We start from the raw sequence: 16,933 nt of genomic DNA on the forward strand, positions 1-16,933 counted from the left end.
ATTGTACACCTCCACAAGGCTGGAAAGGGCTACGGGGAAATTGCCAAGCAGCTTGGTGAAAAAAGGTCCACTGTTGGAGCAATCATTAGAAAATGGAAGAAGCTAAACATGACTGTCAATCTCCCTCGGACTGGGGCTCCATGCAAGATCTCACCTCGTGGGGTCTCAATGATCCTAAGAAAGGTGAGAAATCAGCCCAGAACTACACGGGAGGAGCTGGTCAATGACCTGAAAAGAGCTGGGACCACCGTTTCCAAGGTTACTGTTGGTAATACACTAAGACGTCATGGTTTGAAATCATGCATGGCACGAAGGTTCCCCTGCTTAAACCAGCACATGTCAAGGTCCGTCTTAAGTTTGCCAATGACCATTTGGATGATCCAGAGGAGTCATGGGAGAAAGTCATGTGGTCAGATGAGACCAAAATAGAACTTTTTGGTCATAATTCCACTAAACGTGTTTGGAGGAAGAAGAATGATGAGTACCATCCCAAGAACACCATCCCTACTGTGAAGCATGGGGGTGGTAGCATCATGCTTTGGGTTTTTTTTTCTGCACATGGGACAGGGCGACTGCACTGTATTAAGGAGAGGATGACCGGGGCCATGTATTGCGAGATTTTGGGGAACAACCTCCTTCCCTCAGTTAGAGCATTGAAGATGGGTCGAGGCTGGGTCTTCCAACATGACAATGACCCGAAGCACACAGCCAGGATAACCAAGGAGTGGCTCTGTAAGAAGCATATCAAGGTTCTGGCGTGGCCTAGCCAGTCTCCAGACCTAAACCCAATAGAGAATCTTTGGAGGGAGCTCAAACTCCGTGTTTCTCAGCGACAGCCCAGAAACCTGACTGATCTAGAGAAGATCTGTGTGGAGGAGTGGGCCAAAATCCCTCCTGCAGTGTGTGCAAACCTGGTGAAAAACTACAGGAAACGTTTGACCTCTAATTGCAAACAAAGGCTACTGTACCAAATATTAACATTGATTTTCTCAGGTGTTCAAATACTTATTTGCAGCTGTATCATACAAATAAATAGTTAAAAAATCATACATTGTGATTTCTGGATTTTTTTTTTAGATTATGTCTCTCACAGTGGACATGCACCTACGATGACAATTTCATACCCCTCCATAATTTCTAAGTGGGAGAACTTGCAAAATAGCAGGGTGTTCAAATACTTATTTTCCTCACTGTAGTTTGTGACAAAAAACGCTAAGATTTCAAACCGCGTTTTTGAGACTGTCTTTTTTTCACTGCAGTTTTAAGGAGAAAATACTCAGCAATGGTGCTGACTTATGAATTTGCACATGGTTTGTCTTAAAGCATATTAAAAACACCACATAGACATATAAACATTAAAATCTGGATTTTCACCACTGTGGGACTTTGTTTTTGGAAGTCTCTTTGCTGATCAAGGCTGCATTTATTTGATCTGCATTTATTTGATCATACAGTAAAAATAGAAATATTGTGAAATTATTACAATTTGTTATTATTTTCTATTTGAATATATTTTAGAATGAAATTTATTGCTGTGATGTCAAAGCTGAATTTTCAGTGGCCATTTCTCCAATCTTCAGTGTCAAGAAAAATTTATTATCATCAATGTTGAAAACAGTTTTGCTGCTTAATATTTTTGTGAAAACTGATGCATGATTTTTTTATTATTTTTTTAAGATTCTTTGATGAATAGTAAGTTAAAAAGAACAGCAAATATTTTAAATATAAACCTCTTCTAACATTATAAATGTCTTTACTGTCACTTTTGAATAATTTAATGCCCCCATGCTGAATAAAAGTATTAATCTTGATATGATTAACAAATCTAATATATAGTGACGTGACATCGCTCCAATCTGAGACGCTCACAGTGGCTTTGGCCCAGCAGGTTATCCTTATTACTGAGTCCTGTTTCGGTATTCGTATTACTGCAATAATCGTCTGAAGTGATTCAAATCAAACGGAGGATCCAAAATATCACCCTATGAAGTGTGTTTATAGACACAGATGATTTTCATAATCCCTCTGCCAGGGTTTATTATTCTATAAATATGAATGATGACAGAATAGCAGCTTATCCTCATCTCCTCACTGATCAGTGAGCTTTAATAAAGATGGGATGTGAGGAAGTTTCTTTATTTATATATAATTAGTAATTATGTGTAGTGAAAACACTCCACTGTGTTTTAACCAACTCTTAATTACTGGGAGAGATGAGGGTTTAATTAGTGCCCTGCGTCTTAAGGCTAAACACGCGCACACACACTAAATTCCAGTAAAGCGTGTGTGTGTGTGTCTGTCCAAAGGGGTAAAATGTAATTAAGGTGCACTAGAGATCTATTTTCTAAATGAAAACTCAGTGTGAGTGACAGGCCAATACAGAAGAGAGTACCATTCCCCCTCCCACACTGCATCTGCCCCATGGGCTCTTAAAGGGACGGTTCACCCAAAAATGAATATCATCTCATCATTTATTCTCCCTCATTTTATTCCAAACCTATATGGCTTTGTTTCCTGTGTGGAACACAAAATGTTTTCGAATTTTTTGACTCATTTTGTATTTTCTATACAATTAAACTGAATGGATGAATCATGTATAGCCAGGTACTGAAAACAAGCAGCTTGGACATTGTGCTAAACATCATCTGTTGTGTTCCACACAAGAAAGAAAGTCATATGGGTGAGTAAATGATGACAGAACAATCATTTTTGTGTGAACCATTCTTTTAACATTATAACTCTCTCTCTCTGTCTGTACAACTTCAGCTCCAGGGGCCTTTAGGTTTTAGATCCACATCTCGTCTTCAGCCCATCATTCTCTGTCCATGACCTGTCCGCTCGCTGTCGGGCGAAGCCTCTCTGTAGAGATTTCCTGCCTGGATCTTTGATTGTTACTCAGATCCACCCTGTTGTTTTTTTTTTATTCAAAGACTTTGACTGCATTTACTTTTCAGTGGAGGCCGTTAGGGAGTTGCGTTTGATTGGCAGAAGTGAAAATCCAGGCATTCGATGAATGGCAGCAGTGCCAGAAAAGACTGTGAAATAAAGGCCCAGATGGTTTATGAGAGTCTGACTGGGATTTTTGGGAGTTTGAGTCTGAAACGTCTCTGCTTCAATCAGTCTTTCCACTTCCACAACTTTTATTTTTTTCCGTCTCACTGCACATCAGCCTGCACCATCTATGTATTATTCATCATCTTAATCGATGATAGTGTTTGTTCTTTTTTCATATTTCTTATGATTTCTACCAAATTCTTTTCTCTGCTACTCGTACACATTCGCCTCTGCCCTTTCCCTTTCTCTGTACCTTTTTTCTCTATTCCTTTTGCTGTCTCTGAGCAGCTTTTCTTCTCTCTGTTGTTTTCAACCTGTCAAGGTTCTCATAGTCAACACATCCTGTCTGAACTTTATTTTCTTATACTTCACAATTTTTCTAGCTCTAGCCAGATTGTGTTATAAGCATTTCTTGCAAAGGCAAGCATCACTAGAACAAATCTCTAATGTTAAATATTAGTTGTTATTATATTTGACACCCAACTCAGCACTGTTTGTCCTAAGGGTGTAAATTAAATAAATCCACTATGTGTTGAGGAAAGGTGTCATATTACTTTTGTAAGCAATTAAACTTGTGCTTTTTTGCCTAAAAATCCCTGAAGTATCAATTTAAGGTGGCCATATCTGGGGACTGGTATATCATATACACATCGGCTCTTTTGAATTAGCTCAGTAAGCCGTGCCCTAGCAACCACAGAATACCTTGGCAACCACATAGCAACAGTTTGTGAACTACCTCCAGTATTATGTCGGCGGCTTTGCATTTTTTCAGTATTCCAACATTTCTCACCTCCTGTGCGTAACGGGCTGGTAAGAGTTACTTAAAAGTGGTCTGTGATTGGACAGTTCTCTCTCACTTTCTCTTCAGTTTCCCCCCCCCCCCATTCCTTTTTCCCTGTAATTTTTTTTCTCTCCTGTTGAATAATTCATCTCAGCTTCTACGTCTCGCCTCTTCCAGGCCAGTCCCTCGCATCCATTAGCATAAAATACATCTTTAACTTTGTCTCAATGTCTCTGTAAAGGATCTCTCATAAAGTGCTTCAGCCTCCTGCCTCGTTGCTGTCTCGTTGATTTATTTAGCTCTCACTCTGAATCAGCTATTGCAGATGCAATTTTTAGCCATGTCACTTGTGTGTTCACACCTCTCTCGTGTAAAACCATCACCTCTGCATCTGTTCTCCACCCCCAGTCTCCTCTAAAGACCTTTCATAATGGTTTTTGGCAGCTCATCTCCTGAACGCTAGGTCTCTCCCAGCAGGCTGAATGCAGAACAGCTCGCTAGCCCTGGCAGCTATGAGCTGTGACAGTGCTAATGGGCTCCTTTCTCATTCTTACATGCACGGGCATAATTTCCTTTGCACTTTTCAAAATCCTGTTCGTGTCCCCCCAACTTTCAAATTAGTTTATGATTTTTTTTTTAACCGCACGGCGTCATCACCACGGAGGAGCAGGACCGAGCAGGACACAGAGACCCTGCCTGTGTCAATGCGCGCAGCCGCGTCCAGGAACGTCGCTTGCACACACTAAAAATACCTCACTGAAAGTTATAATGAGCAGGTATCGCGCTGTCTGTGAATGTCCTGACGCACAGAAAGACTCGCGCCAGTATCAAACACACAGACACTGCGCCAGAATCAGTTTTGCTGGGCAGTTCTCTTTCGCGCTTGAACGAACAATAACACACATTTATGCCAAAATGTCCGTTTTGTCGAGTATCCTCATAACAGAAAAGCAGTCTTAAATTAGTTAAATAGTCTTAAATGAGCAAGAGAAAAAGCCACTAATTCTGTCTGTCAGTAAAGTTAACCAAAGAACAAAGGGAACAGAGAAAATCACTCACTGCTCTTGACTAAAGAACTTTTGTAGCTTTACTAAGGATTAATCTATAGTGCGGACTGTTTGATGACCTTATTCAATTTCTGTACATTTCATACCTGTTAGACAGGAAGGGCACAGGTAAATATTAAATTTATTTTTGGGTTTATGTGAGGATTGTTTTAAGTTCACTTGCATGTTGTTTCTACATTACAGTGGAAATTGAGTCTCACATTACCGGTATTTACATTTTATTTACACACAAGACATTAATGGTGAACATTTTTGACTTTATAAAATGATTCATCTATAAAATGAAGTGCAAAAATATTTTCCCCCATCTTGTGTGTGTCCCCCCCCCCCCCACACACACACACACTTCTCAAACCAAAGTTACACCCTTGCTTCCATGACACTATAAACAGCAAGTGTACAGTATACACTCATCTGCCTCTTGCACACATCACACTTCCTGTTCTTCTTTTGAGAATGTGTGTCCTGAATCCTGTCTGTTCCCTGGATGGGTTAACCAGCTTTTGTGTGAATCTTGGCACTCCGAGAGATAGAGGATGGATGGATGGATAACATGGATGCATGGATGGATAACATGGATGCATGGATGGATAACATGGATGCATGGATGGATAACATGGATGTATGGATGGATAATATGGATAGATAAATAACTTTGATGGATGGATAGATATATACATGGATGGATGTATATATAACAGATATATGGACAGACAGACATATAATACTTTATTAGATGGATGTATGGATGGATACCATGGATAGATAACTTAGACAAATACTATGGATGGATGGATGAATAGATAACATTGATGGATGGATATAAAATAGATTTATGGACGGACAGACAGACAGACGGTCATAGACAAATACTGTATTAACAGACAGAGTCAGATAGATACAGACATGCATACATGCATACAGACATAGAAATAGATATAACAATCAATCTCAATCTGTTTGCTGTCATAACATGGATGGATTGATAACGGATGGATGGGTGGATGGATGACATGGATAGATAACTTGGATGGATGGATAGATACATGGATGGATAGATGCATAACGGGTATATATGGACGGACAGACAGACATAGATAAATACTGTATTAGATGGATGTATGGATGGATACTATGGATAGATAACTGACAAATACTGCACTGGATGGATAACATGGATGAATAGATAACATGGATGGATGGATGGATGGATAAATATATAACAGATATACTGTATGGACAGATAGACAGACATAGACAAATACTGTGATAGATAGATAGATAGATAGATGTACAGACAGACATAGACAAATACTGTATTAGACAGACAGACAGACAGACATAGAAATATATAACATAGATAGAAAGATAGATAAACTCAATCTGTGTTTGCTGTCAAATGCACCATAGTTTAATATCAGAATAAATAACCTAGTGCCTCTTTTTTAATATTCTGTTTTTGTCCATGTCTTCAATATACCTGTCTTAATTTCAACAGTTCCTTCCGACAAGTCAACATAGATTGTTTACATGTTCTGTGGTAGGTGCCCATTACAAGCCATTACCAGCACAAATGACTCCCAGCCTGTCAAACACTCTGCAGTCATTAGCTGTCAAAGTGGAACACGCACTCACTGGCTGTGTTTATAAGTGATTAGGTGTGTGCTGGTGTGTGTCCACACTGAATAAACGCCAGCGAAAACATGCTCACTTCAGCGCATTTTTATTGTAATGAGAGTCCGCGTCAAGCCTGAATACACTTTTATAGCAGCATTCAGGCACATTAAAAGACTGAGCTTTGAACAGACAGTAACCAAAACTGAGCAAGTTGAATAACCACAATTGGCTTTTCTTTCCTCAAGTTTAATGCGTTTTCACAAAATTAAGAGTTTAGTTGTATCTAATTAGGCTAGTTTTGTTTTGTCAACTCCCTTTACTCTAAGCTTAAAGGGTTAGTTCACTCAAAACTGAAAATTCTATCATTAATTACTCACACACTTGTCGTTTCAAACCCGTAGGACTTTCGTTCGATCTTTTTTTTAAGAAATCTGAGAGCTTTCTGTCCTTCCATTGACAGTCTACGCAACTACCACTTCCAAGCCCCAGAAAGTTAGAAAAGACATCATAAAAGTAATCCATGTGATTTAACCTTAATTTTATGAAGCGATGCGAGTGCTTTGTTTGTGCAAAAAAAATAATAATAATAATTGACCACTTTTTCAAAATATGCGCGCATTTGAGATCAATAGTTTGTAAATGAAGTGGTATATGATTTTTTTGTGTGCAAACAAAGCACTCACGTTGCTTCATACAATTGAGGTTAAACCACTGGAGTCACATGGATTACTTTTGATCTTCCCTATCTTTCTGGGGCTTGAAAGTGGTAGTTGTGTAGGCTGTTTATGGAGGGACAGAAAGCTCTCAGATTTCCTTAAAATGATTTTCATTTGTGTTGTGAAGATTTACATTTACATTACATTTATTCATTTAGCAGATGCTTTTATCCAATGTGACTTACAAATGAAGAGAGCAATAGAAGCAGTAAAATGAATAATAGGGCAACGATATGCAAATGTCGTGAGCAGTCTCAGCTTTTTTTATAATTACCATTAGCAACAAGCTACAGGACATTTTATCATCTTATTTTTTCCACCTCATTCCTTTTAATTTGGCCTAAAATGTCACTGTGCAGGTATTTGGGGGAGGAACATTCTCAATCTAGAGCGCATTTAAATTTCACAGAAATCTGCAGGATGTGCCATCAGTATTGTTTTCTTTTGATTTCTTTAAAACTTTTACACTTCCATTCAAAAGTTTGGGGATGGAAGTTTTTTTTTTAAGTTTCTTATTCAATAATACAGTAAAAACTGTATTATTGTAAAATATTATAACAATTTAAAGCAACTGTATTATAAAATAAATCCATTTATTTTATTCCTGTGATGGAAAAGCTGAATTTTCAGCATCATCATTACAGTCTTCATTGTGTCACATGATCCTTCAGAAATCATTCTAATACTCTGATTTAGTGCTCAAGAAACATTTCTTATTAGTATTTTTAGTTGGAAACAGTTGTGCTGCTTAATATTTCTGTATTTTCAGCATTATTTGACTAGAAATTTCAAAAGAACAGCATTTATTTGAAATAGTAATTGCTTTTACATTATTATTCTTTTACCTTATCCCAAATATTTCTGTCACTTTTAATCTATTTAATATGTCCTTGCTGAATAATGAATTTCTTTCTCATTAAAAATCTTGCAGACCTCACATTTTAGTGAAAGTGAATACCGTGAAAAGCTAGTCTCAGCTCTCCTTGGTTTATCCTGGTTTCTCTCTCTTGCTCTGCAGATCACACGTCTGTAGGTGGATTGGGTGATAGTTTCTATGAATACCTGTTGAAGGCCTGGCTAATGTCTGACAAAACCGACACAGAGGCACGCAAGACCTACGACGATGCCATCGAGGTGAGGGCTGCTGGTTGCCATGACAACTTGTGTTCTTGTGTTGTGCGTGTTCTCTGTTCATTCTCTCTTTCTCTCTCTTTCTGCAGGCTATCGAGCGCCACCTCATCCGTAAGTCCAACGGCGGTCTTACTTTCATCGGGGAGTGGAAAAATGGCCACTTGGAGCGTAAGATGGGTCACCTGACTTGCTTTGCTGGGGGCATGTTTGCCCTGGGGGCTGATGGGTCGCCGGATGATAAAGCTGGGCACTATCTGCAGCTCGGAGCAGAGATTGCTCACACCTGCCACGAAAGCTACGATCGCACTGGTTAGTGAATAAGAGGGGGAAGTTTGAAGAGTGTTAAAAAAAACCTGCATCAGATCTTTGGCCTTCAAATCTAATTTGTAGCATGGTGTGTTGCCATGGTAACACTACAGGTTATTTTTAGAGTGTGTCATTTCTATTTCACACAACTTGACTGAGAGACTGTGATTGATTGCATCTCAGCCACAAGCTCTCAGACAGATAGTTTTTACATTTATAGCATGAGGGCCTAAGATTCAACTAATAGTGCTGAACTCGTAAACCTTTTATTGTTTGCAGTACTGAAGCTCGGTCCAGAGGCCTTTAAGTTCGACAGCGGGCTGGAGGCCGTGGCTGTGAGACAGAACGAGAAGTACTACATCCTGAGGCCTGAGGTCATCGAGACGTACTGGTACATGTGGAGATTTACCCACGACCCCAAATACAGGCAGTGGGGCTGGGAAGCAGCGCAGGTCAGCACATCCCTCTACCTTTCATGATGCTTCCGTATCTATAACAGTAACACAGAATACTGATGCACAATACATCAGGACCATATCGGTAATTGACCGATATTAAATGTATTGCTGTTAGGGTTAATAGGGCTGTGTATTGATATTCCACCACTCCGACATTACATTTCTCTGTACTATACGTAAGGGATAATGTATAGCGAGGCAGTTGTTATAGCGAATAACAACCCCGACAGGCTGAACTGGACCCCGACGCGAAGCGGAGGCGTCTTGAATCATCCTGAAGGGGTTGTTATTCGCTATAACAACCGCCTCGCTATACATTATCCCGCTTATTACATGGCTACCTACAAAATAAATAAATAATTTGACACAAAATATTGATTTAAAAAGGAGTTTATTGATTTAAAAACGATTGTATTGCTTCAGCTAAAGACAATAGTCCGTTCCGCGTCCATAGCAACGCTCTGTTTTTCATGGCAACGGTGTGTTATACTTCGCAGCGTCTGTTATCAAGAAATAACAGACCCCATTCTACATTGGAATTCAACCAAGCCATGTAATAAGTCTTTTGTAATGAATTTCTTAAATGAATGCCTCAATTACTGTAGGCCTATAGATAACAGTTACAGTTATGATATGCGTAGCTTTAAAGTAGTAGGCTATAAATAAACGTGACTTGACTTGACTGGATAGTGCTGAATTGCAGAGCTTTTGCAAACATATCCACATCACTATGATCAGATGCTTTCTTACCACCGCTGTTACTTTGTGTTTATTTTGTTATTGAGAGGAAAGCGTGCAGCACATATTTACATAATCGGCGCTCTCATCGGTGTGGATGTCGGTGTGTTTGTTAACAGTATAGCGCTGTGAAGGAATTTCAAGTTTCATTAGCAAAAAACTAAAAATAACTCTTAAAAATAGATTCTTCACTCTCCCTTTCAATTTCTTCACCTTCATCGTACTTAACTTCGATGTTTACTGTGCATTTAGGTTATGTATAATCTTCGCAACTTCATTAAAACAATATTTGAACTCCAGAACCATCGACCTATTGCTTATTTCACATATTCTCAAACCAGCATACTTTTGCCATTATATAACTGCAATTTAAAGGGATAGTACTAGATTACAGAAAACCCTTTAAGATAAGTTTTGTGCTATACTATAATAAAGGTTACATTTCTATTTTACAGACTTTAAGTCGAATCTCAAAATAAAATAGTTATCCATGTTTCCTACACTGCATTTATAATGTTGGGATGCCTGTATTGAATAAGCATTACGACAGTGATTCAACGTTGACAATAACTATTGAACTTTTTAGCTTGTACAGCATTGTTAATCATCCAAAACATGAAAAAAATAATCGTCTTGTGTCAGTTCGAATTTTAATATCAGTGTAACCCAGTAAGAGAACAAAACATTTTTTGTGGTGCCTATGCAAAATTCTGCAGCACAAAGAAACTGTTCGGAAAAAAGTTTGACTCCCTTCTCACCGGGCTGGTATCTCCAGCCATCAGAGTTCAGCCGCATATCAGAGACAGAATAAGGACAGGCTGAGTGTCTGGCACAGGATGTTCCTCAGTATCTAAACCCATATCTCATCGCTTTGATATCCATCTGTAGTCCCAGTCGCTCTATCTGTGGCATCTTTTTGCTGCTCGTATTAGTCCTGTACCTCCCCATCTGTATTTTTTAGATGCATCCCTCCCTTTCTACTGATGTTATTATAATGCCAGTGAGACCTAGGCTGTGTTTTTAGGGAAGTGTGTTTGTGTTTTTAGAGCAGTTTCAAAGTGTTCTTGAGAATGGAGCGTCACTGTTTTCTCTCTGATTGGGTGTCATTGTTCTGCCGTTACAGTACTGTTTCTCTGCATTTGGGCTTCTTTTGATGAGCCACTGGATGCCTGGGCTCTCTCTCCTCCTCTCCCTCATTGTCACTATCCCCATTTCTATCAAAGAGAGCAGAATAAAGCTCACTTGTTCCCGATCACCAAAGTTCCTTTGTTGCTATTGCCTCTTTTTCTCTTCTAATTTTATCATTTTCTCTCTCCGGCTCTTTCTTTTAAGGGTCTCAATGTCTCTTCTTGCGATCCTGGCACTTTTCTTTGGTTAGATAAATGGTGATGTTTTGATCTATTTGGTGAGCGTCTCTAGGATCAGTTAGGATTTTTCCCAGTTCTCACCATATCTTTGCAAGATGGCCAGTTGGAAGTTAAACAAATGGCTTTGGTTTAATGTCGTCGGCTTGACAATTGGTTTAATTGAACTGCTGCAGTTTATGCAGAGATGTTGTTTTATGGGGGAAATAATGTCATTCTGTCTAGGAATGATTATAGGAATTAATGGACAATTGTTTTCCTTTTATGGCTGATAACCAATTAAAACTTAAAATCAGTTGTTTTAAATGCTGCAATTTAATTTAGGCATCACAGCATTGCAAAGTACAGTATGAAAAGTTATTTTTGCTAATGATTATATTTAAAAGTATTATTAAATTAATGTTTTCAAAGATTCAAAGGTAATCTATATGGAAAATCGAGGAAAGGGAGCTGAGCTGAATCTCTGTTGAATGGGTTAATGTGAGTCTGGATCAGGCCAGCTGCTGTTGTGTTGTAACAGTGTGAGGTGAGTCCTCAGTGTAGCAGCTGTTTCAGAAAGATCTGCTCCATGTAGGTGAGCACATCATGCCGTATTTTCCTGGCACAGATGGCTTGCATCACTCCTGCCTGCAGAGGCTAAAGCAACGCTAATAGAGCATTATTGGTTCTTGGAGAAAAAGAGCAGCTTTTTAAGTTCTATTTCTGGCTTGTCATTACTGTGAGTAAACAGTCGTGTATTGATTTGATTTGCAGTCACAAAGTGGGGATTAGGACAAGGTTTCACTTGATACTCACATACTGTTTAGACAATCTTTCTGAGCTAATGCACAGGAAAAAGTACATGTGGAACTGACCTAGCCTTGGTGGGGTCAGCCCTATGTTCCCACAGCCCTATGTTCCCACATTTCTAAGAATTTTTTTTTTTTACGATTTGTCTAAACCCCAGTTACGGGTAGGTTTAGGGGTGGGGTCAGGGTTAGGCCATTTGTGGGAACATAGGGCTGTGGGAACATAGACATGATCCCGCCTTGGTTACTCACCAATTGCCTGGTAACTTTATTAGAAACGGCAAGATATTACATAGTTTAATTGAATTTGAGAACAATAGTCTGATGCTCACAGTTTTAAGAAATCAAAGACCTAGTCATGACTCAAGCGTTAACAAACTTTACCATGAAATGTTCATCTAAGATGCTTACATTTTCTTTTTGCCTCAAGAACATCACGTATGTGAAAAGATTTCTCACATTAAGCCAACAAAATGAACATTAAGAACAAAAACATGATGTTTTAACAAACTTTACTGTTTGTCACAAATATGCAAGAAAAAAAATCAATTGTGACGCATGTAAAAATTGAGTAAAAAAAATGGTAAAAACAGCACCGTTCAAATGTTTGGGGTTGGTAGGGAAAAAGTCTATTTTGTCCACCAAGGCTGCATTAATTTTGTATACAGTAATATACAGTAATACAGTAAAAACTGTAAAATTGTGAAATATTATTACAGTTTAAAATAACTGTTTTCTACTTTAATGTATCTTAAAGGGATTGTTCACCCAAAAATGAAAATTCTGTCATCATTTACTCAGCCTCAAGTTGTTCCAAACCTGTATGAATTTCTCTTCTGCTGAACACAAAGGAAGATATTTTGAAGAACATGGGTAACCAAAGTTTCTGGTCCCCATTGACTTCCATGGTATTTTTGTGGAAACCTTGATACGTTTTATTAATAGATAAATGATGAATAAAAAAAAAAAAAAACTTACCGACCCCAAACTTTTGGATAGTAGTGTATAATGGTGTGTGTGTGTGTTTATTCTTTCTGAATATAACTTTCTTCTTCTTTTCTGCAGGCTATAGATAAATACTGTCGAGTAAGCGGAGGTTTCTCTGGTGTTAAAGACGTCTACTCCTCCAACCCCACCTACGATGACGTCCAGCAAAGCTTCTTCCTGGCTGAAACGCTCAAGTAAAAGTCGTTCCATTTACTGATGCACATAATGCAAATACACATTATTATTGTACATTAAACAATGTAATAATGATCAGATGCTACTATAATGGTCAACATAACTATGCAACATACAGATGATAGCACTGTGAAAAGCAGTGACTATCAGCTAAACCAAGTAGGATTTGCAGAGGAAATTGGAGTGGAAAAGACAGCCAGTCATTACTGCAACCTGCTGGTGCCATTGAGACACTGCAGTTTCTCACAAATGTCTTTTGAACGGGATACATCAGATCTGTGACCTAGTTTGGAACGGTATCAGGTTAATTCTATGATCCCTGCATGTGTGTGTTTTTGTAGGTATCTATATCTGCTTTTCTCCGGCGATGAGCTGCTGCCTCTTGAGAACTGGGTGTTCAACACGGAGGCCCACCCTCTGCCCGTCCTGCACCTGGGCAACATCACCCTGCCTGGCAGCGAGACCCAGCGGTAGAGCGGACGCACCGGGGGGGCGCTCTCCCCCTCACTCGCCCCTTTTTCTATACGCCTCCCTCCTTGTGAAAGACAGCAGCTGCTAGTGCAAAGGAGAGGAGAGAACTGTACCCACCAACCACTGTCTCCTCCTGGACTGTGAATCATGGGACTTCAGTGAACGGAGGAGACCGAACTCTCTTTATCTCTGTCTCTCATATATTCTCCGAAGGACAGACTGCCGGATTGATCATGTGCGTCTCTCTCTTGTGGCCGCTGGTCTGACACACACTGTATACACATTTGCGGACATAAAGACCTTCTGAAATGGATGTGCATTTCTCACCAGGGAAGGATTTTAACAAGTTCGTTCTTTTTTTTCCCTCCAATTTGGCGGTGTTTCATGTCATCAGCTCAGCGCGAAATCACTTCGAAATGGTGGATAAATTGTTCCCGGACCAGATCCTTTCACTTTCTGAGCTTGGCTCCTGGAGACAGCAGATGTTGGGTTTGACCACCTGTGAAATCTTTCTCCAGCTGAGGTTGAATTTAGGCCACAGGCACCCAGGGATGTTCTTTTCTCCAGGATTTCTCCGATGTCTCTGTTAAGGTTAGCGGGTGAAAACAGACACGTGCTGCTATCGAACAGATGCTGCCTGTGAGACAGTCACCACCGTCATTCCAGAAACCTGCGCTTTTCTGTGTCTCTCCATTCCTCTTTCTTTTCATCCTTTCTGAATGCTCAGTTTCATTCATACTGCTTTCTGAAACATGGATGGGTTTTGCCATACATTGAATCAGTAACACTTGAAGCAGCAGCAGCTGTAACTTGTGAGAAGTCGCAGTGCTTTAGATGCTAATTCTCACGGCCATCACCATTTGTTTTCATTTGTCGACGGTGTCGCTCTGTTAGACCAGACCAGATTTTTTCAACAGCAGTTTTACCACTAATCGTAGCCAACGAGATAGAGATTTTTATATATATATATAAATATGGGGTTTAGAGTTCAGAAAATACACTGTGTGTGCCCTGTACAAGAAACCCAGAGTAAATGAAACACAAAAACCAGTGCAAAGATTTTGAATACAGTTGCATAACAACAAAGCCCATGATGTAGGATGTTTTAGACTTGGTAATACTAAACTGAGGTCAAAGACCTTTTTTTGTCATTCCTGTTTCTGTTCTTTAAAGTCAAATGCATATCTCTGAATATTTCATGTGAGTTTTAACATGACTTGTTCCATGAATGTTTCGGTTCCTGGGCTGTAAACATTGAGAACCGGTGGTGGCAGACAGAAACAGATTCCTGATCTCAGATGATTCACTCAAGTTTGATCAAACAGCTAATCATATTGAAGTTTTTTATTTATTTAAAAAAAAGTGTTTGTCTTATCTGACCTTTAATGAATATTGATTCAGTCTGTTTGGAAGACGTGCTCAGCCTTATGCACTCCGACTCATGTTTGTTTGTTGTAATCTTTTATCGTGTGAAATGGCACATCCACAGAATATTTCATGTAGTTGATCGGAGAAGGAAAAGTTAATTATTTTTTCATCTTAGGTTGTGAAGAATCTGTTTGAGAATCAGTCTTTCAAAAAGACTTGAGCACCACTGGGTGTCATCGAAGGGTCTTTCTCTTTATATCCTGTCGTTTCAGTTCTTCAGTTTTTAAACCGCGTCCTCTCCTCACCTCTAGATGGCAGAAGTGGTGTCCCATTTTCTTTTTTTCCCCGGTAACATGACTTTGACTAATGGTGAGTGAAGCCCAGGCCAACACTCTTCCCTGGTGCTGCTGGGTGGGTTTCGAAAATGCTGTGTTCTGTATTTGTATTTTTACTGAACAAAAAAAATAACTGTAAATATGTTTAAAATACCACACAAATTCAATAAAGATGTTACAAAAAGTGAATGGAATAAAACAAAAGCTTTTATTGTCAAGTCTTTTCTTACTGACTCATAAAAAAGACACTTGCACACTTACAGTGGAGGGCATAGTTCAGGAGGATCAGACATTTCCCACAATCATAGAAGATCAGGATATGTATCAAGAAAATTGAAAATCAGAATTACCAGACCTAAAAATCACTAAACTTCTTTAAATGACAGAAAAACCATGGATGTTTCTGTAGTGAATATAATTTTCATATTTATGCTCACATAGGACTGAACGCTGAATCCTCCATTGAGCCATATTCAAACCGTAGGATGAGCTTTGTCCAATTTGAGACATTTGTAAGAGATAAACACTATTGATCAAAAGTATGGGTCAGTCTTTTTTCTCTAAAGGAATTAATTTTATCGAGTAAGGATTCATTAAATTGATCAAAAGTGACCGTAATGACAAATTTACAGAAGATTTCTATTTCAAATAAATGATTTTTTTAACTTTATTCATAAAAGAAACCTGACAAACGCATCACAGTTTTAGTTTTTACAATTGATGAGTGTTTATTGAGCAGCAAATCAACATATTAGAATGGTTTCGGAAGGATCATTTGACACTGAAGACTGGAGTAATGATGCTGAAAGTACAGCTTTACAATCGCAGGAATAAATTACATTTTCAAAATGTTCAGTTATAAATATTTCACAATGCCAGTTTTTATTGTACTTCTGAACAAATAAATGGAGCCTTGATGAGCAGAAGAGACTTCTTTCAAAAACATTAACAAACCTTTAAGTAACCCCAAACTTTTGAACAGTAGTGTAAATGTTTGAATGGAAACACTACAGTTTCTATGTGATATTATTTACTGCATTAGAACTAACAGTATATATTTTGTACATTTAATAATGTAATGTAAGCATCATGTACATTCCAATACCTAAAGCTGTGGGAACCTTATGGATTTGTAAATGCTGTAAATTGCCTTTGTTGTTATATTATTCTTCTAACACATATAGTACATACATACACATATAACACATACATACAGTATGTACATTTCCATTATTTCAGTAACATTGATAAATGTGCTATCTATTTGTTTTAAGGCCTTATGCTCCTTTGCTCTTGGCAGCACACATTGATATTACAGGTCGTGGTGAACTGGTCCTGGCACATTACCCCTGCTCTCAGTATACAGGTCATCCCCATTGCAAACAGTATTCACACATGTGTGTTTGTTGTTGTTTTCTCTGTTTAGCAGAAGCAGCAGATTTGAGGGCAAAAAAATGAGGGATTTCCATTTTTTTTTTTTTTTTTTTTTTGCTGTCCTCTGTCATTGAGCTGTCTGGTCTGACCGCAGCGTGACAGGACGGGATGGATGGGGGGCAA

The 16,933-nt window shown here is 38.8% G+C and overlaps 1 protein-coding gene across 2 annotated transcripts in view; it reads left to right on the forward strand.

Annotated features, from left to right (window-relative positions):
- man1a2 (mannosidase, alpha, class 1A, member 2) overlaps positions 1-15,565 on the forward strand; it is an 83,410-nt gene extending 67,845 nt beyond the window's left edge. For both annotated transcript variants that reach the window (XM_084123091.1, XM_084123092.1), the window contains exons 10-14: positions 8,254-8,369; positions 8,456-8,675; positions 8,952-9,124; positions 13,086-13,201; positions 13,544-15,565. In XM_084123091.1, coding sequence (XP_083979217.1) covers positions 8,254-8,369; positions 8,456-8,675; positions 8,952-9,124; positions 13,086-13,201; positions 13,544-13,676 — 758 coding nt within the window. In that variant the 3' untranslated portion in view covers positions 13,677-15,565. The remainder of the gene's footprint in view (positions 1-8,253; positions 8,370-8,455; positions 8,676-8,951; positions 9,125-13,085; positions 13,202-13,543) is intronic.
- The last annotated feature ends 1,368 nt before the right edge of the window (positions 15,566-16,933 follow it).

Source organism: Abramis brama, assembly GCF_963993115.1.
Source record: "Abramis brama genome assembly, chromosome: 8".
NCBI classification, from domain to species: Eukaryota; Metazoa; Chordata; class Actinopteri; order Cypriniformes; family Leuciscidae; genus Abramis; species Abramis brama.